At 34.9% G+C, this 26,212-nt stretch overlaps 1 protein-coding gene across 9 annotated transcripts in view; it reads right to left on the bottom strand.

Moving 5' to 3' along the window:
- PSPC1 (paraspeckle component 1) overlaps positions 1 to 26,212 on the bottom strand; it is a 64,007-nt gene that overhangs the window by 24,923 nt on the left and 12,872 nt on the right. For 7 of the 9 annotated variants that reach the window (XR_010469653.1, XR_010469655.1, XR_010469670.1 and 4 more), the window contains exon 6: positions 25,884 to 25,992. Coding sequence is in view for 4 of the 9 variants with exons in the window: in XM_065049262.1 (XP_064905334.1) it covers positions 25,884 to 25,992 (109 nt within the window). In the remaining 5 variants the exon portion in view is untranslated. Of the gene's footprint in view, positions 1 to 108; positions 583 to 3,922; positions 4,093 to 8,278; positions 8,337 to 25,883; positions 25,993 to 26,212 lie in introns of those variants that run through there. The other 2 variants (XM_065049267.1, XR_010469654.1) reach the window with 2 other exon arrangements.

The following is a 26,212-nucleotide window of genomic DNA, read 5'->3' on the forward strand; positions in this document are numbered from 1 at the left end:
ACTTTCTTGACACATAGCAGAAACTACCTAAGAATGGAACATGTTGCTGCTTATAATTAAGCATAAAATTATTCTCACCCAGTATTAGTAATAACATTCCCCAAATCCTTTCAAGTTATTTTTATACTTTATTGTAATCAGATAACTGCACGTATTACAGCATAGTCACACATTGTATTTTGCTAGTCACAAACACATTGCCTTACATAATGATCCGCATCATTTCTGCTCTACACTGCAAAGCCTATGACTGAATACAAAAAAAGTTTTACAAAAGAAACTGTTTTAAAGACTACAATAACAATAAAACCGTTTCCAGATAACAGCTAAAATTATAAAGGCATATCACTGTATAGTTTTACTGGAAGTTCTAAACAGTAAGGAATGAAATAAGTTTTAGTATCTGCGACGCTTGTTAGGTCCTTCAAAGTTGCCCCCTGGGTTTCCTCTACCAAAGCCACCAGGTCCACCACTCACGGCACCTACACCACTCATTGGCGGCTGAGGAGTTTCAGAGCCCGTTCTACTAACCAGAGGTGAACCCATCTGTGATGGACCTCCTTGAGGGAATCTCTCGTTATGCTAACATAAGTCCATTTGGAACATGCCAAATGTGAGTTACAACAAAAACCACAAGCGATGTTGTCATGAAGTGCAGCAGATAGTCCAGCAGAATCAGGATCACACATAGAGGGAAGAAAGGAGCGATTCAATTAGTTATTACGGAAAAAGAGCTGGAAATTAAAGAGTGCTAATGTTATGCTCCAACTTGTTAAGTAAACTAAAAATTTAAAACAAGTATTAAGACCAACTCTGGTGCTGAATGTAATGTCATCCTTTCAAGCTCATCTGAAGCAACACATATTTTCTATGTAACAGAGGAGAGAACAAACAATTTTAAACCTGAGCCCTATTCTGCCTTACAAACCCACTACAATGTTTCCCCCCTTAAATAAATTAGACACAGAAACATTGTCAAACTATGGAAAAAATCACAGCTTTTGTATTTCTAGAGACTGCAGGGTTATTCTTTTAATATCAATATAACCTGAAGATGTATACCAATGTAACTGTGGATATTTCAGTCCATACTACCTGGAGTCAGCCTTTAGTAAGGCACTTCAGGAATAGATAGTTAAGACTTTTAAAATTCAGTCCAAATTAACTGACAGAAGTAGTGACAAAATGCACATTGGACTATGCTCAGTTTAAAAAAAAAAAATTTATATATATATATATATATATATATATATATATATATATCTAAGGCTAACGTGAAGTATCAATATAAGATGAAAATCCAGTTACTGTTCCATATTTGTTTTCCTTAGTTCTATGCCTAATATTAATAAAGATATATGTGCTTACACATATTTATTTGGCTATAGCAGTTAAAACCTAAACCAGAAAGCATGCATCTGAGTACTTATAGTTCAGTATTTATGCAAGTGCTTAAACATAGAACCCCACATGATGAAATTTAAAACATTAAGTCAGCATAACATAAACCATTAAAAGCACAGATATATGGTAAAATCATATCTTGAAATAACTTATCATTCACCTGTTGAGGACAGTTATGCTTTCAGAGGAAATTGTTTCTGTACAGAGATCTACAATATTGAGAGTTCAACAAGAACTTTATTTATATACCGAAATCTGAAAACAATTCTTCTGAAAGTCTAACTCCAATAATAGTGGCAGAGCTCAAGGTCTCAAGTCTGCTAACTCATATATATATTAAAAACAGCATTACATCCATACAAAAATATATGCAACTTAGATCATGGTTGAATATTTGTTTAGAGTTTGTTTAGAATTTGACATGGAATAAAAAAAAAGTTAATGCAGCAGCTGCAGAAAGATCTACTCCTTCCCCAAAGTACCTTAAAATCTGCAGCACTGGTTAAGAATTGTTTAAAACTTCTCTTTAACTCGTGGCAGCTTGTTAGCAATGGATAAATGCTTTATCAGAAACTCCTGATAATTTTTACCATTTGACTTTTGGACAAAAAGCCCTCTTTTCAACAAGGACCCCTCACTCCAGATAATGAGAAAACTGCAGTAATTAACTACCTACAATAAAGTGGGGGGGAGGGGAGATATTTTTAAAATGTTAGATTCAAAGATAATCTATGTTTCAGATTACTGCAGTGGAGCAAAAAGAAGATTGCTCCAACTTTCCCCTAAAAAAAAATTAAAAAAAAAAAAAAAAAAAAAAAGCATCCAATTTAAAGAATGAAAACTCTATTCCTGGTTTATAAAGCAAATCCTCCATTTCCCTTAGTAAAAAGTGAAATAAACTCTCCCAGTGTTTTAGTAGACAGCCCTCAAAGGATCTTTCAAGTGTATTTCCAACAGCAGCACAAATACCATCAGGCTATTCCTTTCCGAAGTGGCCTGCCCCACAAATCAAAAACTTTGAAAGTCCAAAATGAAGAAAAAAAAAACAAAAGGCATTGAATTTGTCCTTAAGTAACATGCAGAAGAAAACGGAAGTAAAAAAAAAAAAAAAAAAAATATAAATAAAACATGCATTTTGAACTGTCAGTATATTCCCCACATTTCCATTCCTGGAATGACTTTTTGTAGAAAAACAACCATTTGAGACAGGTACCATGATTTACACCAGCATGTTCTTTTCCCTACCCCTCTTCTCCAGTGTCTATATAATCATAAGAGAATTTTCTAGAGGTGACCAGTAACAAAGTGGTCTCCAGCAAAAGCATCTCTAAAAACACTACTTTGTGAAAAGCATCCCCTGCTTTGTAAGAAATGATACAACTGATTAAATGAGCTGGCTCCTATGATGTGAACTGAGATTCTCTTCTTTAATCGGTAAAGACCAGACTTATAATGTATTTTGTGTTCAATCAAAATCTCATTTTCCTCTAGGGAACAAAGGATTTTGTCCAAACTTTGTATACAGATCACTCAATCGCAGATGGATACTGTTGAGAAGGCACATAAAAAAATACAGCTACAAAATGCTTCTGTGTTCCAATAAAGCTACAATGGAATCACTTTTTACATTATGTATACAACCCCTAGAACACGCCAAATATCTATTTACAGAATAATATTGAAAAAATACATAAAAATCAGATTAAAAATTATATAGTTGTTTCTCTACATAAGACATTACAGCTAGGAAAAGTGACTGGCTATGAGAACACAGCAAAAATGCCTAGTTTTTTAACTGTGTCCCGATGGTAAATGTGCTCTTGATAAAAAAAACTGCAGATGCATACAAGACATTCCGTACCGCCTTGGCAGCTGGGCAATTTTTGTTTTTCCTGGATTGATATGACAGTTCTCCCTAACAGCTGCTGGCACGCTTATTTAACTGGTGTAATTACTGTCATAATCTCATGCTTTCAACATGGTTAGAAAATAAATACAAAAAACACTACAGTAGTTTAAAAAAATTAAGTAGTTTACACAAAGATATCTTCACACTACATAGCTTCCAACACTTCACTGTTCATCAAAAGCCCCAACAAGCCAATATGTAGAATTCAGTTTCGCAAAAGAAAAACCAGCAAACGCCTACATTTACAGATTACTCTGGTATGTTGTTCCTTCTTCACTTCACAGAAGTGATTTCATTCTACCAGCAAGTTCTTCATGACAGGTCATACACGCAAAGTTTTGCTCAAAGTGCTGCACATTCTAATCTCAATTTTAAAGCCTGGTTACTGATCAAAAAACCCCATTCCTAAGGGAAGCATGATTTTCACAGTAATATCAAACAAAGATTTCCCTTCTGTGTTGTAAATTATTTGCTTGAACAAGTTTTATCAACTCCTTCTTACAGATTCAAGGCATGTAATATGTTCTTAGTGTGAAAATATCTTTGGTAACAAAAATGAGCCATGAGACATGACAGCTATTCAAAATAATTAAATTTGTGATACGTTACCACTGTTCCATTATCTGGCATCATTGGTGTTCCCATATTTGCAGCTCCTTCTGGTCCCATGGAAGGACCAGGACCCATTGCAGGGCCAGGTAAAGTTCCTCTGTTGTTCATATTCATACCCATCATTGGAGGAGGGCCTTGGTTACCAGCAGGTGCTGGGCTAAACGCATCTATGCAAAACAATCTATACTTAGAGCTGTCCTATCCAAATTTTACAAAAATAAACAAACAATTTACAATATTTAAAAAGCCAAATGTACAAGACTTCCAATACTTGAAATAAAAAAAAATATTCTTTGAGACTGTACATTTACCTCAATCATCTGCTTTTAAACAGATTTTCAGTAATCCCTATTAATTTGCATTACATCTGCCTCATGTATTTGAAAATCCTGAACTTTACAGCTAAATATAGGTGTACTGTTTCTGTGCAGGAATTGTTCATATAGCATACCTATGCAGTATACACACCACAAATTAGCAAAAGTTTCGAGTGACTTTGCACTTACTGGCAGCTATAAAGCAACTTGGCTCTTTAGGGATCATAACATATTAAATATACATTTGCTGTTCTACTAGTATTGATGGTATATAGTGTTACAATATATTAGTCTAATGTCTAAAAGAAATACCAAATATGGTACCCAACTCTACAATAAATTATTTGTAATACGGTATAAATAAATCTTGCATTTAAATGTAATTTATAACAGTAAAAGTAAAAAAAAAACTAAGGGAAGTTTTGTTAGAATTGAAAGTGGCAGAAAAGTCTCCTCCAAAATTCTGATTCACAGTAAAGGGTAGAGGAAAAGCTTAAAAAAAAAAAATCTTCTGAGGAGATCATTCAGCTGCAGCACTGTGCAAGGAAACACTACTCTGCCATCTGACATATTCAACAGTTCATAAAATGGCCTTTGTAACATTTTCTCATGTTATAAGAAAGAAGTCTGATTATATACATAATTAAGATTTGCTATTATGAAACTTCATCAATGTTAAGACTGGTGGTGATGCATTTCCCCCTCTCCCCCAACAATAATCCACCCTTTTCAGCCAAAAGGGTGGATCGTAATGGACGAAGACATGCCTTTGGAATCTAGCCTACGTTTTAAGTCACGATAACAGGAAAGAATATCAAGAAATCTGACATGTTGCTAAACTAACAAACTTGTTATTTTTATTTCATAAATCAGCCTTTCACCTCTCATCAGGACTTTAACTTCTTTAGTAATGAATACATAAATGTACATCCTTGTGAGCAGGTCATTTAGCACAGATACAGTACCATGGCTATCTGCAGGTATGCAAAATTGCATCTTTATTACCTGCCCTGAATATGCATATGGCAGCAGACAGTGAAACCACTGCATCAAACATATTGCTGCTAAAATGGCAGACCTGGGCTTGATCATACACATTATGCCAACTGCAAGGTGCTTAGCAAAAACAATCCCTGCAACACAGTAGCACATATGAAATGCTAAATATTAGAATCTATAGAAAAAAGTCCTGTAATTTTGAAAAGCAGAACTTGTTTGAGCTTAGTAATGACTCTAAGACCTCTATCTGACATTAAGCCAAAACAAAGGTATGTGCAAGTCGGACACTTCTTACCTACCCACAAGCATCATCAGTTCATATAGCAAGTAGAAAATTATGCTACAATGCAAGACACAGTTCAGTATGTGTTAGAACTGTCTTTAGTGTCATCCACTCAGTGACTACATACGGAAGGCAACTGAGAAGACTAAACTGCCAATATAAGGAGAAACCATTGTTTTCAGAGACTAGAGTACTCTGCAAGTCTATCACAATAGCAGTGCTTAGCACTGGTAGCAGTGACACTAACAGCAGTCAATGCTCAATTGCTGTTCTTGGCTTGCTTGCCAGCCTAATTAACCTTAGCAGCCAGCCACATGCAGGTAGTGTTTGCTTATCCTTCAACTGCAACCAAAGTTCTTATCCTCTGTAACATACAAATGCACCCATGTTGCTTCCAGTATAGTAACTTATACTATCAAACCTCTACATTATTAAGCCAGTTTGAGGCAGAGTAGGTTCTGAGAGGAGGACAACCACAGAATAATGCAGGGAGAAAGTGGGGCCCCTGCACAGCTTCAGCAAGAGGCCACTATGCCATTTTAGCTGTACCTCTGAGGTCCTTCTAGCTCCAAAGTAGACCCTAAGAACTAACCACTTGCTTGCCCATTCTTTTTGGTAGGACACTGATGTGAGCAGTTTATTCACTTGGCCAGGTTCAGTAACAGACACAAATCAGCCAGTGTTCATGCCGCAAGGCACAGTCTTTAAAGGTGTTTTTCTGCAATCTGGAGGTGTCCAAACTGCACATGCCAAGGTCTGGCAGAGTTGGCAACAAGCCACTGTCAATAATCCTTATCAATGCAGAGAAAATTGCCAAATTTTTTTTTTTTTTAATATTGATAAGTTTTCAGCTGAACTTTCATGTTACAGATCCAGTTAAGATGAGGCATATGGATTCTCTCAGAACATGTTCGCCGCAGAAAACAATGTAAAAGAGTGGCCCTGTGCAAGTCAGCCCACCACTAATTAAACCTGCCACAGAGGCACCTTCCTTTTCAATAACACTACTACATGGGTATTTCCATTACTCCAGCTCCCCAAGAGCCCACGTCATGAGAAGTCACAAACAGCACAGGTAAAGGCCAGTTAAAAATAAAGTTACAGTTCCAACAGAAAAGTTAAGAAAGGATTCCAAGACAAATAATTTAAGCTCTACTATTTAAACACCTACTGCAGATTTCTGGGTGGTTTGGTTTTTTTTTTTTTTTTTTGGTGGTGGTAGCAGTGGGGTTGTTAATGGGCCAAACAAAAACAAACAAAAACAACAAAATATCTGCAGTGAGCTAACCTAAAATCCAGATACTGTGGAAACAAAAACTATCTTTAACTATTCATTATGGATAATTTTCCCTTTTTAAAATAATAGTTTACTGTTACTATAACTTTTTTTGGAACTACAAGTTTATTTCTATAAGCATTGTATCAAGTTTAAAATCAAGTCATAGCACAAACCTTACAAAACAAGACTATGATGAACAACATCACTGTTAAGCACTACAACCTGACAAGAAAAGGCCTGTGAACTGACAGCTATAAATACACTTTTTACATATAGATTTTAAACATGTATCTTGTGGATTTGGAAAACTGGCACAGTACCAAGATTTACCAAGTCTCCTAATTAAATCTGCAAAGTCTCCTAAATTTTAAAGTAGACTGCAATAACATGCAGATGTACAACTACAAAACAAAAAAAAACCAAACATTGGTCACAACTTATGTTTCAGCTTATTATTTGTAGACAACTTCACAATGCCTTCCTGTAGAATTATTCTTAAAGCTCTTAATCTTCACTGAAAGAAAAAGCCTATTTGTATTTTACAGCTATAAATGTGTCTCAGTTAATAGATGCAAAGAGTTGGTGAATAATGTATTTTAAAATCTGGACTGAGTAGATTCAGTACTCTATAAATTCACATTACTCAAAAGGTCAAGTGAAAATGTTTTCTAAGTACTTTCAAATTTAAAATATCTAAAATAGTAGTAACTTTTCTTTAAATTATCATCTTAATTTAAAATAAATTATCAGGAAGCTTCCCAGAGATATGTATTGGCAGTTAATACAGTTTAGTAAGATTTATTTTTTAAATAAATATTCTAAGTTTCAGTCTTGTTTAAAAGCAGATATTCTGGATAAGTAAGATTCCACACTCTTTCAGTCTGCATAATACGGAGCAAGCACTAATTATTAAGAATGTACTTGTCTACACTTCAGAGTAACAGTTTTAGCAGTGACAACATTTTAATTCACAGAAGTGAAGAGAGAATATTCGCAAATACAGACTTGCAATAAATTAGTAGAACACCAACCACATTATTAATAATTTTTTTGTCAGGTATGTCAACAAGAACTTATCAATTTCAAGCTCTATATCATTTCACTGCATGCAATTACAGACCCAACTTCTCTGAATTGGTAGTCCCACCAAAAGAACACCAAATACTTTATGAACAGAAAATTACTCTTTTGTATCAGATGATTCCTAGAGCATCACCTTTCCCTGCCTTTTGTTTCTCTTAACTTGCGCATCATATTTTTCTCCCACAGGCAGTCAAAACAATAAAATAAAGATACACCTTGGGAAAAAAAAACAGCTGTTTGGAAGCAAAATATGTGAGCTTTTTTAAACTTCCTAATACTGTTTGCTCCTTTTTACCAGTAGTTGTCACTAATTAATAGTGCTTGAGTAACATGTACAGTCCCAAAGAAAAAGAAATTTTACATTACAGAAGCCTTTTCCTTCAGATCCCTACCTCCCATGTTTATTGCTCCACGAGGACCCATATCACCCATCCTCATTTCCTGTTCTCTCTGAAAGCAAACATAGTTTTCATGGTCAACCTATCATTCTTAGAACTTAAAACATTCCCATTTACTCCATGAAAATAAAAATGTTTAAGTTTCAAAAGTTTCAATTGATTACAAAAATGTACAAGGCATGAAGTTAACTATAGTCCCCTGTTCTTATAAAATAAAAAGGAATAAGTTCAGTATAGCAATGCTGTATTATCTTGCATACTGCTAAAGGTTAAATATCACAAATTTCATTCATCAGATGTAGCAGTCTAAAACTCCCAAACAGTCATGTGATCAACTACAAATGATTCCATCTTCTCACAGTGTTTTTCATTAATAAGAAGTATATTTACATTTTAACTGTAAATAAAGAGGTCTTATTACAGTATTGCCTAAAGGCCGTGGTTCAATAATACAGTCAATCTGGCTTCACAACTCAAAAACGTTTATGTTGACTGGAAACCAAGTTGTGATAGGTTACATTACGGTACATAAACTCAATCTGCCAGTTCACCTTTGTTCAAATGGTTTTGACTTAAGTTAGTGGTGGTTCACTTTTTTATAGATTATATCACACTACTACTACATCAGTTCAGTTACCATCATTTTGAAAACAGCATAGAAATATTGTATCAAATTATATATGCATTTACAGTAAATAGACAAACACACCAAACTGATCCAGATTCAACTGATGCTCAATCATCCAACAGCAAGAGTTCTGACATTACTGATCATGAACCACGGCCTGCTCTGAAATAACACTCAAATGACAGTACCAAGAGCGGCAAAAAACATCATTTACGGGAAAAAAAAGTACACCTATCACAGATAATTCCAAGGGATTTTAGTTATTACTGTTTACATCAAATGGATAAAATAGAAACAAATTTATAGTTCAAAATGAAAACTAATAAAACATAAACCAAAAAATTTCTCATTAATTTTCTGCAAGAACATTCGTGTGTATTCCATTCTTGAGCTAACACTAAGTATATGCAAAAAAATCTAATAGATTCTGAAAATCATTCCACTTGTGATATAAGAGTATAATTTCAGATGCACTCTGAAAGCAATTCCATATACTAGGCAACTGGAACAGTCTTGCTAAGAGCAGCCTTTAAACTGAAATATTAATCAAATCAAATTACATTCATACTGTTTTCATGGTTTCGCAAACCTCCTGTGTGTTCAATCATGTTTGGGATGCCAAACGCAAGTCTTCTATCTTCATACACTTAAAGCAGCAGACACCAACATTTGACAGAACAGAGTCAATAGTTTTGCAAAAATATCCTGGTATGGGAAGCTGTCGTAAGATACATGACAAAAGGCTCTCAGGTCAGTAACTCTGTTTCTAGTAACTCATATTAACCTAGAAAATATACTTAAGAAGATTATACAGTATTTTCAAGTGAATATGGCTTAGTGCAGAGGAAAAGGCCGGCCTCGTAACTAAAAGACACAGGCAGGTTTTAAGTTCCAGCTCTGAAAGGCCACTGATGAGCACAGGAAGGATCTCTTCCTCTGATCCTCAAACTCACGTAAAACCTTTATAACAGAAGTACTTTGTCAGATCTTTCACAGTTCCGTCAACCAAAGTTTTAAGTAAAATCAGCAGCCCTATTAGGATCAATCATACCCACAAACTGATACCAATGAGTAAGTCACAAAATCAGAATACAACCTTGTTGATATTAGTCTGCTTTTACAGCTCAGCCCTGACACGAAGAAGCAGAAGGACAAGTGGTACATCATCCTTAATGTCAAACCCTAGCCCCACATGGCAGAACACCAGCGTGGCTGTCAGTTTACATCACTCAGACTGTGCAGGCATGCATGCGTGCATATGTGCGTGTGTGAAAACAGCACATGCCACAAACAGCTATGAGATATTCTTTACCTGCTGCAGCAAGTACCAGATTTTGAATTACTGCACGTAACTTACTCAATGCATCTCAGGTTGGTGGTTTTATTTTTAATGTGAAACGTGCCATATAAGGCAGGGCCAGGTACAATACCAACTGGATAAGGATGTTAACTACAGAGCTATAAAGCTGTACTAGTTACTAGAACTTGACTCATTTTCTCTGCAAATGAAAGCAGCACTGGCAAGCTATAACATATACTTTGTTTAAAAAAAGCACACTACACTTCCTCCTAACAATAAACCACTGTTTTTTCTCAGTTTGAAATGCTAGCAGTCTTCAGTTAACAATAAATACAACAAAAGAGAGGGGTAGAACCTGTGATTTTTAAGTCTAGTCTACCCTTTGTAACAAAAACCATTAAGTAACTATTTGCCATTTTGTAGCTTTAATTTTGGTGTTTAGTTCTTACAATATAAAAACATTTCAGCTATAGACTGAAGACCCATAAATATGCCTTATGATCTCTGTTGCCTGTTAATCTGTGAACGCGCCTACAAAAATATTATTATTCTTACTGTTGCACACTGACAACTTACGTTCTTTTGAACGTTCAGCATGGGGAAATGCTTCTGTACAGTTAACATGGAATCACCAAATTTAAGATAAAGCCTCTATCAGAGAAAATACTCAATTTAAAATGTTAACTGACAACGTGTATCATTAGTGTAACACATGACATATTAACTATAAAGACACGTACTTAGATAATTTGCCAAAACCTCTATTTGCAGGAGTCTGGATGATAACAAAAATTCAGTGCTATCCCACACAAATCATGTCCTAGTACTATGGGAGCATAAAAAAGTTATTGCACGTGAAGTTAGGTCAACTATTCCACAGGTTTTGCCTACATTACGACACAGAAAGGAATACCAACAGGCAGCTGAGTAGCCAAACCAGTGCTGGCTGACATTCCAGCCCACCTGAGAGCTTCATCCTTGGATACTCAAGCTCTTTGCAGAACATAACAATGACAGCATTATCTTCTCAGAGCTGCTTTTCCTCGCTATGCGACTGCCTATTCTTCTGTTGAGTAGCAGCCTGCTTCAGCCCCTTCCCTGCAGCCACCCAGACCAGGGAGTTAAAATTGAGCAGCAAGAGAGGAGGCTGAACTTTTACTACAGACATATGTAGGGAGGTGATTAAGAATCTCTGAAGTCATCCAGTACCTGGCAAAACAACTTAAACTGGAAGAGAACAATTAAAATGGATGATACCTAACTATAGGGGGAAAAGAAAGCCGTAAGTAAGAATGTGTAGTAAAGCGCAATTTAGCTTTGGGAAGATTGATTTTAAAAAAAGAAAAAACAGACGGAAGCAAACAATAACATCCTATTGCAAAATGATAATTCTTTACACAAAAGCTTTCCAAATAATTCCTGTTGCAGGGCTCTTGTGAAATACTTCAAAACTAATGCGAACAAACCTCTAGAAGATGCGATTCATCTGAGTAACTTGCTTTTACAAAAACTGCTAAAATGGCAACTATAGCTTTATACTTGCCAATTACATCAGATACAAGCATTGAAAATGAAATTTCCTCACAATCCCAACTCATTTTAATGTCAACTGCAAAAAGCAGATCTACACAAAAACATTGAATGCACCCAGTTTTCAAATTGCATATATACTGTACATTTCACATAGTAGGGATCTTCCTCTTTTTACAAGTACTAGAAACAAGATTTCTTGAGCATCTGAGGTGTATCATGTGCAACGTTCTTACACCACCATCACCATCAGCAGTCTAAGTAAACAGAGTACTGCCAAGATGATTCTTCCATTTTTAAAAAATATATTAGTATATTTTTAAATTCACTCTATAAAACCATAGAACTGTCTTGAAAAGATACTCAAGAATCAATACTGAAGAATGTATCAGAAGCAATTATCTTCTCTCATTGAAAATAAAACAAATCCTACTTTTCCCCCCAGAAACGGGTCTTGCAATAGCAGCAGCCCAAAGAAAATTTAAAACCTTGTATCCAAATTAGCAATATTACAGTAACAAAACTGTAAAAAAAAAAAAAAAAAAGGTATGGAATCAATATGGCATGGCATATTTTAGAAAAGCAAAAAGATAGATATCAACAGAAATATTAACACAAGAGATCATCCACTTTTCTTCAAGTGTTTGTGGCCAGGAGATGCACTTCCCAACTAACCCAGGACTATTAACTCACCTTTCAGCTAAGGAAGGGTGAACAAAATAATGCTGCGATACAGCATAAAAGAACACTTACCCCGTAAGCGTAAACTGGAACATTAATATCAGTAATTTATTTTAAAACTAATTAACAGAAAAAGTATAGGAATGTATCTGGGAAAAACTTCCATGCACTACATCTTTTTCTGTGCTTCTTGTTTTGGGAACAAAGAAAGAAATTCAACTTCTGTGTGGTCTTCCCTCATTTCCCTTCTACATCTTTGGGAGAGCAGCCAGCTGCTGAGGGCAGTCCTCAGCACCTTAACCCCACAGAAAAAACACAAATGCAGTTAAAACGAGCCAAAAATACTTACTACCCTAAGATGAAGTTATTCTCTAAAAATACCAAAGTAGTATTTTACCTCAAATAATTTTTTTTAAAATCACAGATGCATTGTAATAAAAAATAATACCAAATTTATATTACACCAAAGCATATTAAAAACACAAGTCTTAATATACTAGTATATTTACATAGGATTAATAAAGAATTGGGTAGGATAGTACTACATTGTACAATTTCATTAACTAAGTATTGAAAAGCCTTTCAGTGCATCACCTAACACACATTAACACTGGGATAGAAATAGATTGCAGTTTTGTGTGTGAGAGAACACACATATACTCGATACTTCTGTCTTACATATTTAGAAGAAACTGTCTTCAAAAAGAAAGTTACATATTCTCTCCAATTCATCTTTAATACCAGTCATTCATTTATAAGATTGAAGACAGTTTAAGATCTTCCTTTGTTTAGGTAAAACTAGCTTCTACTTTCCAAAACACAGAAGTTGTTGGGGTTTATTGGGGAGAGTACAGTGTGAAACAATGGTGATCCTCCCAGTATGCTTTTAAGTCATTCTCCTACAGCTGGAAGCAAAACCCAATGTGAAGAAAAGCGGACTCCCTTGCAACACATCAAACCTCAGGTGATGTTTTTAAGTCAGGTCTACACTGACAATTTTGTCAAAGAAAGTAGTTTAATTGCACTAATATTACTCACATTACAAAGACATTTAGGGGACACCTCACTAATCAGCAACATTTAATAATCCTCTGAAAGAAAATATTATTTAATACGGAAGGGACAGTCCCTATGCTACTCTAAAAGAAGCCAGCCCACTAGGAGGCCCCTCAAATTGAAGAGCATCAAGGAGACTGCAACACATTTTTACTAAACACTGTAGTGTAAATGTCATTGTACGCACTAGCACTCAAAAGACTCACTAATTAAGACTGCACAGTCTTATTAATGCAATCTGATTACAACTATTGAAAACATTCAAGAATGAGCAATCATTACATTACTATTATCTCAGAAGATATTGCTGCAAGTCATCTTTCTTCAGATTTGTTTCAACATGACTTGTGAGATTTTAAATTTTCCTCAAAATCTTTGTCAAAAGACAGAAAAGTACATTAGTATACCTGCAGTTCTTGCACCCTGGCCAAGAAAACTTGTATTTCATACCTTCTAGATATGACTGCTGCTTATAAAAGGCAGCAGTCCACATGCTGGTCTTTGCTTTGAAATGCAGAAGAACCATTATCCTATCTACCAGTTTTCACTTACATTTCAGGTGTTCCTTTTTGTCTTGGGTTTTTTGTTTTGTTTTTAATTGAAAATTTTCTAGTTATTTCTCTTAGACAGAAAACATGCAACATAACGAAAAATGTGAGTATATACTTACACAATCAAAAACTAAAACCAGATTAAAAATAATTTCTTTCTATAAACTGTGGACCAAAACACCAATGAAACAGGAAAGTACAGTTATTTTTCTAAACACAAAAGATTCCAAAACACTTCTGCCATTCATCAACGTCCATATGGCATACCAGGAAATTATTCCAGCTTGGAAATGTGTTTCAGGTACTACTTCAAAATTTACAAAGGGAAAACTAAAATATCTTGTAAAAAAATACTGATGCAAGAAGACAGGTTAAGAGCTGGTTGAAGTTGTTTCAAAAAAAAGTCAACTGAAAATGGCTAAGAGTGTAATCGGTCTGCAATAATGCGTCACTCCCAGTAAAATGTTAAGATACTGACAAAAATTGTGAGGTTTGGGGGGTTTTTTTGTTTTGTTTTTCAAAATTTAAGTTTGAGGTAGAATGCAAACTAGATTAGGAGAACAGTCCAAAATACTTGCAACTGTTATAAAACTGAGACATTTTCTCACTCCTATGTCATGAGCTGCAGAAAATAACCACTGCTGTAAACAGTAAGTCAAACGAACTAGAAAAGACAAACAAAATTCAAAACTATGTGAAAAGAGTATTAAAAAATCATTACTGGTTTTCATCTCATAACAAGTGAACAAAAAGAATATTTACTGTCTAAGCCAGAAAAGGTAATGTGTTTTTTTTTTTGAAAGACATTCATTAATAGACACCTTATCATGGAGACAACTGAGAATTCAGCAATGTAGAGATATTCAGCCATCTTCAATACTAAAAACTGGCCATTAGTACTACAGATGTTGTGTACAGGCATAAAGATTTTTCTGAATGTCTTTATCTAGTGATCTTAGATGCTAGGCTTGAGAATTGCAATCTTTTACAGAAAATATCCAGAAGTCACAACAACTTGAATAAAAGGAAGAATAAATATATTTTCATTTAAAAGCATATGTGCCTTTTAAGACCTTTTATCACATAAGCTACTGCAGGTTTGACACAAAACGCATTCTTTCATAATGCTATATTACAGGTCGAAAATTCAAATGACAATCTAAGCTTGTTGACAAAAAAAGCGTCTAAATTAAAACAAGATCTACAGTAGAATCTACTCTGTTGATTATAGTGCTCCCACCCCTCCCACTTCCATTTGTTATAACACAGTACATACTGTATATTTAACATCAACAGCATAAAACTGACTAAAAAGGCAAGTTAACTATAGTTCCTCATTTTCTCACAACCTGTGGAAAATCTTCAGCAGCCAAAATGTCACTGTTTACAGATGGCAAATTCTGGCTCGAAACAATTTACATATAAACAGTAGCCAGGAATAAAATCCAAATGTTTTAATTCCATGCCTCTATTCAATCTTTACCTCATCTGTTCAGGCAAAGGAAAACCCTATCATGTTCCTTCAGTGTCTATGTCTATGACAAATTAAACACTCTGAGAGTATAACTGCAGAGACAGAACTTTTTTTTCCCCAAACACTGTTGACCATTTGAGAGCAAACAGAAACTGAAGTATTCTGTCAAAATTTTTCCTTGATCTAACAAATAACAATCACAAAGAAAACAAAATTCTGCTTCTCAAATATTTTAAGGTAAAATTCAGAAACCATTTTTTTACAAGACAAGGGTGTTTAGAGAAGTGAATCACTTCAACAGATCTGGAAATTCTTTTAAAAAAAGAGGATACCTGTATATAAACTCTTTTAAAAGCAACTTCATCATCACAACATTCTGTCAACTAATTCAGTTCTGCCAGGGTCAAGAGGCACTTTAAATCCATGGAACCAATATATAAATCACTTATCAGATTTCTATTAGCTTCATTTTTTGAATGGCAATAATGAAGTTAAAAACATCAATTTAAAATACTAATCAATAGCTGAAAAGCACACAAATATTTTTTCATTTGTAATCAATTCAAGGCACTCAACTTTTTACTTACCTGCAAAACTACTTTCTGAAAGTCTTATCTCTGTATCTCCAAGTTCACAATTGGTACATGTAAGATAATCACATTACATTCACAACATATTCACATCTTCAGAGGCATATTAAAGAATTTTATGCTGCAACTTGAATTGTTCTGGGTTTATTTTAGCTGTAGAAACAGCATGAGAGCAGGTAAATATCAAAACAGACATCCACGGAAGCCTGGAGGATACCCTACATTCACAGAACAAGTTGCAAATAATTTAAGATGCACTCCACAATTCATCCTGGTGGGTGTGGAGCTGAAGGGCTGTTTAACTGGCAAGGAAGTCTGGGCTAACTGTACCATCATGCAGAAACACATTAAAATATTTAACTGAAAACTGGGTACTATAAAACAGTGCTGCATTTTATATTTCACATATGTTAAAGTTTTCCTTGCACAGGAAACAAACCTACACAAATATTCAAACAGAGTGAACACTTCACTGATTCAAAACAACAATTTTCCCCAGCTGCAATACCAACTATGACATGCAGTGAAAATCATCCATACTTAGGAAAAAAACCTAACTAGCCAAGAATAACATCATTTAGTGTTTATGTAAAAATTTAACTACCTCTGACTTGGAATGTCAAATATAACATAGCAAAATCAACTTAAAACACTTTAAAAGCAGCACTAGTTATAGCCACAGTACACTAAATATGGCTCTTTTCCAGATATTTGCATTAGCAATCTTTCCTCACCAAGTAGATAATATGCTGATTAAACTGTAAAAAAAGACCCCACCAACTGTAGTTGCTATCCCATAACTGATCTGAGCTACCAAGTGACTAGAATACACAAGTCAAATATGAAAACCAAAGTTTCAAACTAAGATCAAGGCAAATTTTCATCGCTAAAATGAGGTCCTGTAGGAGAAACTTCTAACAAATATATTCTTTTATACATTATGAATGTTGCTTACAGTCAGAATAGTTCAATATTTAAGATTTCTTCAACAAAGTTCTGGCGTGTCCACACATGCAGTGCTTAAACATACAAAACATGAACAAAGAAGCATCAGTGAAACTTCCTGCCATGAAACCAGGCTCCACAGTTTTCCTGCTCTTCACAGTTTTCCAGTTAGTATTTTATACAACCTGGATGTCACATACCGTGAAACAGGAGCAAGATGAGGTAGACTTAATGAAGAAAGATGCTTACCACTTGAATACACAGAGTTCTCAGGAAAACAATATACATTGTACCAGGCATTTCTAGTATTTTAATTAAAAGTTTGAGAAACTGGGCATCCAAACAAATCAGAACAGATTAATAAAATTTGTTTTCTAGTCATATCCCCTGGCCCAAGTCCCTACACATTAACTCTTAAGGTAGTGTCTGCTTTCATCAAATGATATCTAACAAAAACTACTATTTATGTACTAGGGACCCAAAGGTCAGAATCACGGCAGGGACACAACGGGAATCACAATGAATAAGGATAAATAGGGATAAACAAAAATAGGTAGCTCTTACCTAAAGAGCATACAAGTTCCCCTATAGACAAAGAAATGTTTAATAGTTCAGAAAGGGCAGGGGGGAACAAACACAAGGACTCTATCAAATTTTAAAAGAATTATAAAAAACAGCACCATATGTAAAAGAGAAACAAAGCCTGAAAAACTAATTTGGCATCATGTTGTCTTTTTCAGATCACAGAATCATTTAGGTTGGAAAAGACCTTTAAGATCAAGCCCAACCATTAACCTAGCACTATCAAGTTCACCATTAAACCATGTCCTTAAGTGCCGCATCTATAGCTCTTCTAAACACCTCCAGGGATGGTGACTCCACTGCTTCCCTGGACAGCCTGTTCCAGTGCTTCATAACCTTTGTGGTGAAGATACTTTTCCTAATATCCAATCCAAACCTCCCCTGGTGACGTGAGGCCATTTCCTCTTGTCCTATCACTTGTTACTTGGCAGAAGAGACAAACACCCTCCATGCTACAACCTCCTTCCAGGTAGCTGTAGACAGCAATAAGATCTCCCCTCAGCCTCCTTTTCTCCAGGCTGAACAGCCCCAGTTCCCTCAGCCGCTCCTCAGACTTGTGACCAGCTTTGTTGCCCTTCTCTGAACTCTCTCCAGCACCTCAATGTCTTTCCTGTGCTGAGGGGCCCAAAACAGAACACAGGATTCAAGGTGCAGCCTCACCAGTGCTGAGTACAGGGGGCAATCACTGCCCTGGTCCTGCTGGCCACACTATTCCTGATACAAGCCAGGATGCTGTTGGCCTTGGCCACCTGGGCACACTGCTGGCTCACATTCAGCTGGCTGCTGACCAATACCCGCAGGTTGTCTTCCAGCAGGCAGCTTATTAAAAATGCTAATTCATCTAACAAAACCACCTAATTTCTGGAAAATTGAAGTGGAATCTAAAGAAAGCCTTAATGGAAGACAGAAGTATCAGGCTTAAATTCCATATTCCTCATGGAAGAGTTAATAACTCAAAACAAGCACTAGCTCCAGTAATGAGATAAACCTACTTGATGCCTATACTACAGAAAGGAGGCTTATGAAATACTAATGAGAAAAAACATTATACATTTTTATTAAAAATTAGCATTTAGCTTGGTATCAAAAGACAGGTAACCTCACAAAGACAAGTTAATTTCTATGCCTCAGTTAACTGCATTACCACTATTCAAATCTTCCACTCTGTGAGAGCTACTGAAGCAGAGTGTTAGAGGCTAAGCAAAAGGTCACAGGCTTACTGCTCTTGCTAAAAAAAAACCAAACTACTCAGGAGGCACTGCCTCTTGACAGAGAAACCAGATCTTATGTAAGCTTTCCTCAGAATAAGTAAGAGATCTACTAACAGGTTCCCTCACATCAAAAATACTATTTCTATAGACTCATCTATTGCTTTTTGGATATTTTGGATATTTTCTTCTTTCTTTAAACATAGATCCTTTGAATAATGACAAACTTTTCAGAGGAACTTATTTTGGCTGGAAGTCTCAATGCCACCAAGTTAAGATCTCAGAATCTGGACAGGAGGATCAGTCCAAAATAAATACCAAGTAGATAACTGAAATGGAAAGTTAATTTCTTCTTAGTCTGGGTAAATATGTGTACAAACTCCAAGTCAAACTTAACTCCAGTAGCTGAGGAAGAAAAAACGAAAATTAAGGCAAACATTAACTTTAGCTTCTTCAAAATATGTAGGGCATTTATCAAACAATTTTTCTAAATTCTTTATAAAAGCCTCATTTTTACTTGTTTTTACTTTTACATTACAAGATGGAAAATTGAAGAACTCAGTATTTGAGGAACTTAAACAGATCTTGTTTAATTTGTGAGCAGTAACTATTTTCAGAAATTATATTAAAAATATGAAATATAGCGTTTATACATCTGCTCTTTAATAATTTTTTTCATTTTATCTGTAAAATGCATAAAATGAGAGAAGCTAAGTATGCAAATGGAGCATTCTATGAGTAAGTACATGAGATGCACTTGAAGTCTTTCCATTAATGGAACAAAAAAGGCATCGGCTAAATCTGAGGCCTCATAAAACATGAAGACTGACAAAGACTGATGTCATTTTGCTATTGCATATGAAGTATCTTTTCAAAAGTGTTCTTTTAGTTTCTTGATCCATTAGTCTTACTGAAAGAAAATTAAGTTATAAAGGAAAACAGACAATCTAAAAAGCACATACAATAAAATTCCTTATAGATTAGTATAAAAGAGAACAAACAGAACAAACCTGGGAATGCTTACAAGTAGTACTGCATCACCTAAGGTTATACTGGAGATTTATGTACTTCGGACAGCACATTAAGGGACAAAAATTACTTAGGAATGGTCACTTGTTCTCTTTGCAAGTTCACATGAAGTAATTATTAGTACGTTCTACAGCATTTTGTACAAACTTTGGAAGATAATGGCAAAAGGGTAAAATATTTTAGTCTCCTAACACAAAAATTTATCACATTACCCTAAATATTCACAGTTCACACACACTGACATATAAAGCTATACATTAAATGTAACATCATAACGATTATTTGCTTCATGACTGAAAAACTACCTTAGTAGCATCCTTGATACACATAAAAACATGATCTAAAAAGTCAATTATAAAGCATCCTAAAACGGCTGTGAAATAAATATTTAAAATCAAAAAGTATCTTCTTCTATAAATAGGTTTGGTTTATATATACAAACACATAATATGCCACAAAAAGATAGTTGAAGTTCTGCTGTGATTTTTATGCAGTGCCTTTTCACATTAAACACAGATATGACAGTTAAAATAGTTTTTGATATCTAGAAGTATAATTATAGGCTGAAAATAATTTATTTACTTTCTGAATATAATACCATGTTAATATTTTAAGCCCTGTTATGGAACTATTATTCTTGCCTGAAGCACCAAATTTATTATCTAAAACACTTTTTGATGAATAGAAGAAACTCAAGATTGAAGCATCTGTTTACTAATGCATATCACTGCAATCCTGCAAAGATTAAAAAAAAAGATTTACTGCTATTGCCAAAACGAAGACCACCCACAAAACCACAAACTGCATATTTATAAACTGCTTTCTGCAGCCTATGCTGCTTTATGCATAGGAAGAAGCTTCATCACTGAAGCAAAAACACTGCCAAGAAAGCAGGAATGTTTTGTCAGGTTGTGTTTGGTTGGGTGGTTTTATTGTTTGTTTGGCTTTGTTTTTTTGTGTTGTTTTGGTTTTTTAACTCTACATTTAACCACCCAAGCTAATTTTAACTCAAAAGGCTTTTAAGGTGTCAAACACAAACTGTTTACTTCTTCCATAAGTATGTATGCTGGACTGCAATATAGAGGTAATAAATCTCTACCAATCAAACTCTGGAAGAGAGCTTTTATAAAGCAGCCTAGCTTTATTGTATGTTGCTAAGAAAGAAACTATATTCATACAACCTCACAAAGCTGCATCCCCATCAGCTTCATTAAGTATACTACACTGTCAAGATAAAATAACCAAAATGTAAAATGTATTGTTAGTGGAAAACAGATCGAATTTGGAAAGATCCTTGAAAATTTTTATTATTAGAAATCTGCTTTAACTTAGTTTAATTTTGAATAAGCTAGGAAACGATCCTGCATTCAATGAAAATTCAACCTTCTTACATAACTGAAGCTTCCGAGCATAATGGAATCAGGAGATAGAAAAAAAATGCAGTCCTATTCACTTAAGAGTCAGTAAGTAGAAAAAACTATTCCTTAATTACAGAAGTCCAAGAAAATCTGATAGTCTTGTTTCAAAAATGTCCACTAAATTTGCAAGCAAATGTAGAAGTGAGGGAATAAGATATATCTCAGTAGGCTCAAAATACCAAAGAAATGGGAAGCTACATTTATAAACCACTCCAAAGAAGGATAAAGCTCTTAGAACAAAGACTTAGTATGCAGGGGTTTTTTCCAATCAAGTTTCTGGTATTCCTGAAGCTATGATCTTCATTGTTGTTTTGGGACATGCTTTTTTACTCCTCACTCTCATCTGTCTTAGAGCTTTGATCCGAGTCCACTACAATCTCTGCTGTTGAGGCAATCTCCACTGCTTTAGCAGCTGCCACTTTATGCTGATACTTACACAACATACTTCAGCAGCAGTGCTTCTGTGTAAGAAAAACTAAAGGAAAGCTAAACAAAACCTAGAAATAATTCTTAAAAAGACTGAGAGATTAAAAAAAATAATTAATAAACAAAGTTTTACATGAAAGAACAGTAAGCATTCAGAAGTCGAAACCGATAAATTCACAAGAAACAGTTCCTTACACATGCAAGTTACAGTTCAAAAAAAGGTGAGTTTCCTTGGAAGGAAGAAGATGAGTATTCCCAAAAATTTCAACTCCCTCTTTAAACCATCAGTAAGAAGAGCTGTAAGCCATAGGCCAGTGTCACAGCTATTGTTAAGTGCAATACCAACCAGACACTATTTTGCGGTGTCACTGCAAATTTGTGAACCATAAAACTAAGACTACAACTCCTACATATTTTGGTCTCTTTTGTATATGTATGAAAACTATTTTAATACACTAAATATACATCACTCTTTTCAAAGTTGGTGACATGAATAAAAGTAGTTCCTGTAACTGGAATTATTTGGTTAAAAGGCTCCGATTAAGATTTAACAATGTAAATCTATATAAGTCATTCACAATAGGATAGTAACCTTTGCACAGTTTGAATAATTAACGTACTACTAGCACTTAGAAGTACTATTTTTTTTTTAGAAAATATTTGTGTTGCTGAAAAATAAAGTATTGCCTCCAATCACCACCAGCAAGCTCTGCTTTTAGCAAGATATATGTATGCAAAATACAAATCAGCAAAATAGAGGAAAACAAGGTTTATGATTAAGTTATCATGAAATTAGAATGCATACATATCAAGCTCTAACAGCAGATTTTAACTAATCAATTTTTACAAAGCAAAGGAAAAACCCTTATCAATACAAAAGTGTTTATGGATAACTTATCTTCTAGTGATCACACAACTAGATTAATAAAACTGGTTAGGCATCACTAGGCTGCCCATTAGACTAACAATCAAGGCAAACATATTTTTAATGTACAACATCACCATGAACAAGAACACTTCAGGAACAGAGATCCTCACACAGAAAATATTTATATAATCTGTAACTGAACTGAGTAACTGGTAACTGCTTTAAACTTGATTACCAGATGTTTTCCAACTTTGAAAAAACAAAAAAAACCACAAAGTTTAAGAAGATAAAGAAAAGCTACAGAAAGAAACTTTCAAGAGGAAAGCCTAATACTGCAGCCCTGTATGACAGAATCCAATTCTGATTGTCATTGCACTTACCATGTATGTCCTTTTATACTAAACAGTAAAAAGGGATAGGATATAAGTGAAGGAAGCTTACTTTTCAAAGCTTTTGAGAAACAAAAACAAGGATTAGAAACAATTATTATTTTCCTTCTAAATACATGGTTGGCAGAAAACTTAAATATGTTAAAGGGACTATGCCAAAACAGTTGATCAAGACCTGATACACCAGTATCACAACATGCAATTTTCACCAAGAGGCAAGTTTTAAACTCTTAAAACAGAGAATAACTTCTTCAGTGTTTATACAATGGTAATCTCAGACTAGAAGCAATTACCAGATGGAGTCTGTTCACAGTAAAGAAGTACTACCAAAACGAATTTTAAAAAAACTAGCTGTATAAGAAATTCTACTAAATTGAAAAAAGATTTGATGTATCATATTGTAATCTCCAGAAATGGTTTACAATTCTTCTCTGTTGCAAAATGCAAAGGCTTTTTCAAATTCCCATTTACATAAGTACAGTTATCAAAAGACATATTATAATAAACACCTATAAAATGATAGGCCATGCTTAGAGTTATATAGCTCTCCTTATTGGAAACAGTTGCTAAAGAAAGTAAATACATCACTTCCAATTTTGTTTCAATTCTTCCTTTTTTAAAGTTCAAAGGACAGTAGAAGCAAAACCTAAGTCAACAAATGACCAGAATACTGAAGACTAGTCTGAAGACTAAAGAAAACACTTTTTTTTTAAATTACTGTATATGCCATGTCAACTTGACATGACATTAAGAAACACCACCTGTACAATATATTCCTTTATGTAACTTTTAACACATTTGGTAGGGTTGTCACTGCACAGCTACATCTATATATTCTTGCAGTCTATTGATTAGTTCCAGATGAACACACAATCCCACTAATGCAATCCAGTGGGAAAGTTACACTCTTTCAAAGCATTCTTCCATCTTTACCTTTCCCACAAAAAAATTTCATCTTATAAAATCACAAAAATGATGCATAGTGATTGAAGTGCTTTACATTTGAACCATTCCTCTTCTCACACTACACTTTTTGTCACGTCCAGCACACCAACATGAACAGTTTCTATCCACACAGACCTCAGAGTTTAAAGATGCAGATAAGCACGAGGATGGCTAAACTGTGGCAAGCATTTCAAGCACAGAGGCTCCGTAAATTCATCTCAAGACAGCTGCAAGAAGAAAACTGGTAGAGGCTGCTGTGACCAACATTATCTAGTTTTTCCCAGCACCCAAAGCTGCAACATATAGGCCACAATCTCCTAACAGCAATAGAATCTGAGGGAGCTACTGCCATCCCCAGGCTGTGGGGTGGCTCCCCAGCTTCCCTTCCTGCAGCGAGTAACAGGGGTCTCACAGATAAGCCACAGGAGGATTTTCACAGGTAGCTTATAAGGTCAAAAAGTGAGGCCACCCCAAAAGATGGTATGTGAAGACATTAAGGTGAAATTTCTTATTTGGCGCTACAGAAGTCACAATCAGTAAGTGCTATTTCTAAACTACATCAGACAATTGTTATACACTATTTCACAAAGTACATTTAATAATATGTGGGAACAAACTAAAGGTCATTATGAGTTTTGAATCCTTGATCTTCATTACCCCAAAGAAAACACAGGCCAAAAGTCATTTTCTTTTAGAGTGTGAGCACATATGGAAATAAATTATTGCGTTCTGCTGCAAGTTTCTCAAAACACAATCAACAAAATCAACTGATAGCTGTTAACAACATCAAAGGAGCAATTGTGCTTCCTCCCCATCTTTACTAAAAACACTAACGGGCAGAGGATATGAAAAGATGTCTTGCTGAGAACAGGAAATGTTTTATTTTCTAACTTTTGTTAGGATGTCTCAGAATATACATACTATATCCTTCTCAACCCTACAGAAATGTTTTGATATCAAATGTAAAATGGCTATTTCTTCCTCAAAACACAAAATCAGAAAGTAGCTGAGAAAGCAGCAGTTTTATGTTTCATTTATGTACTAAGTTGTACCTGTAATGGGGAGCAAAATTTCCCCCTGAAGACTACAGTTGTTATAACAACATAAAAGAGCATTGTGTGAATTGCTTATTCATTGCTTCCTCACTAAGGATAGTCGTAACAGTAAAAGCCATCCTTCTCACATGAAACTAAAGCACTCACAATATGGGTTGCATTCATTTAACTGCTTTGGTTGGTAGAAAGAAAAAAAATAATCATACCATAATAGATCATAACAAAAATTTAGAAGTTGACTTCTCTGATACCACCATTTTGCTAGTCCTGCAGGATGAGTCTTCACAGGCAGAACACACCTGAATTACTAATATAAACAATGTAGACATTATAGCAGAGGACATTTTTTTCCCCCAACTTTATCATCTTTTGGTCTCCTTTAGTAAAGATTTCGAGGTTTTTACCGTACTAGTTTTAGACTAGGGTCAAAAGGGAGAGTGGTTTTAGGCTCCATAGGAAGTTAACACTGCCCATTTTGTTTCTGAAGTATATAATTCTTAGTAAGTTAAGCATAAGCCAAAACAAGCAATTCAAAAAGGTTTAACAGCCTGAACTGGTTTAAAATTTAAACCTTTGGTCAAAGTAGGGCACTTCCTCATGGAAACATCATTTATTCTCATGATACTCTAGTTAGGAAATTTGGAAAAAATCATTTCCTGAATAAAAAAGGCAAATTATTATCTGAACACCTCCACTTAAGTGAAATGTCCCTCCACCAGCTTGTAGGAAAAACAAGTGATACCACTGAACAAGAGAACAACTACACTATTAAATTTGTACCACTCCATTCATGAAAGCAATAGAATACTGAAAGAAGAACAGTAAACAAGAAGAAGGCAGCTCAATAGCTAGTATGTAAAAATATTACAATTTTTTTTTAAAGTATTTTACACTTTCAACTTGTAGTCACAGAATTTTACTTACATTGTCCATGAAATTTGGCTTAAATCCTCCCTCCTGCTGTCGCCGTAATTCCTCCTGTTCCCGCTGCCGTAGCATCTCTTCCTCACGACGTCGATGTTCTTCTTCATGTCTAGAATATTTTTCAAAAACTATGTTAACTTCGACTCTTGACCTGTTCAGGCTTATACTCAGTCTCAGGAGATAAGATTGAGCATGTAAACAAAATTAGTCATTATTCCATTTTTTCTATAAGGTAATCTGCTAATCTGCTCCAACTAATGGGTCTGAATATTACTGATTTATTTTTTTAACTGGAATACAGGTAATTACAATACCAGTGGCATTCTATA

Source organism: Columba livia, chromosome 1, assembly GCF_036013475.1.
Source record: "Columba livia isolate bColLiv1 breed racing homer chromosome 1, bColLiv1.pat.W.v2, whole genome shotgun sequence".
NCBI classification, from domain to species: Eukaryota; Metazoa; Chordata; class Aves; order Columbiformes; family Columbidae; genus Columba; species Columba livia.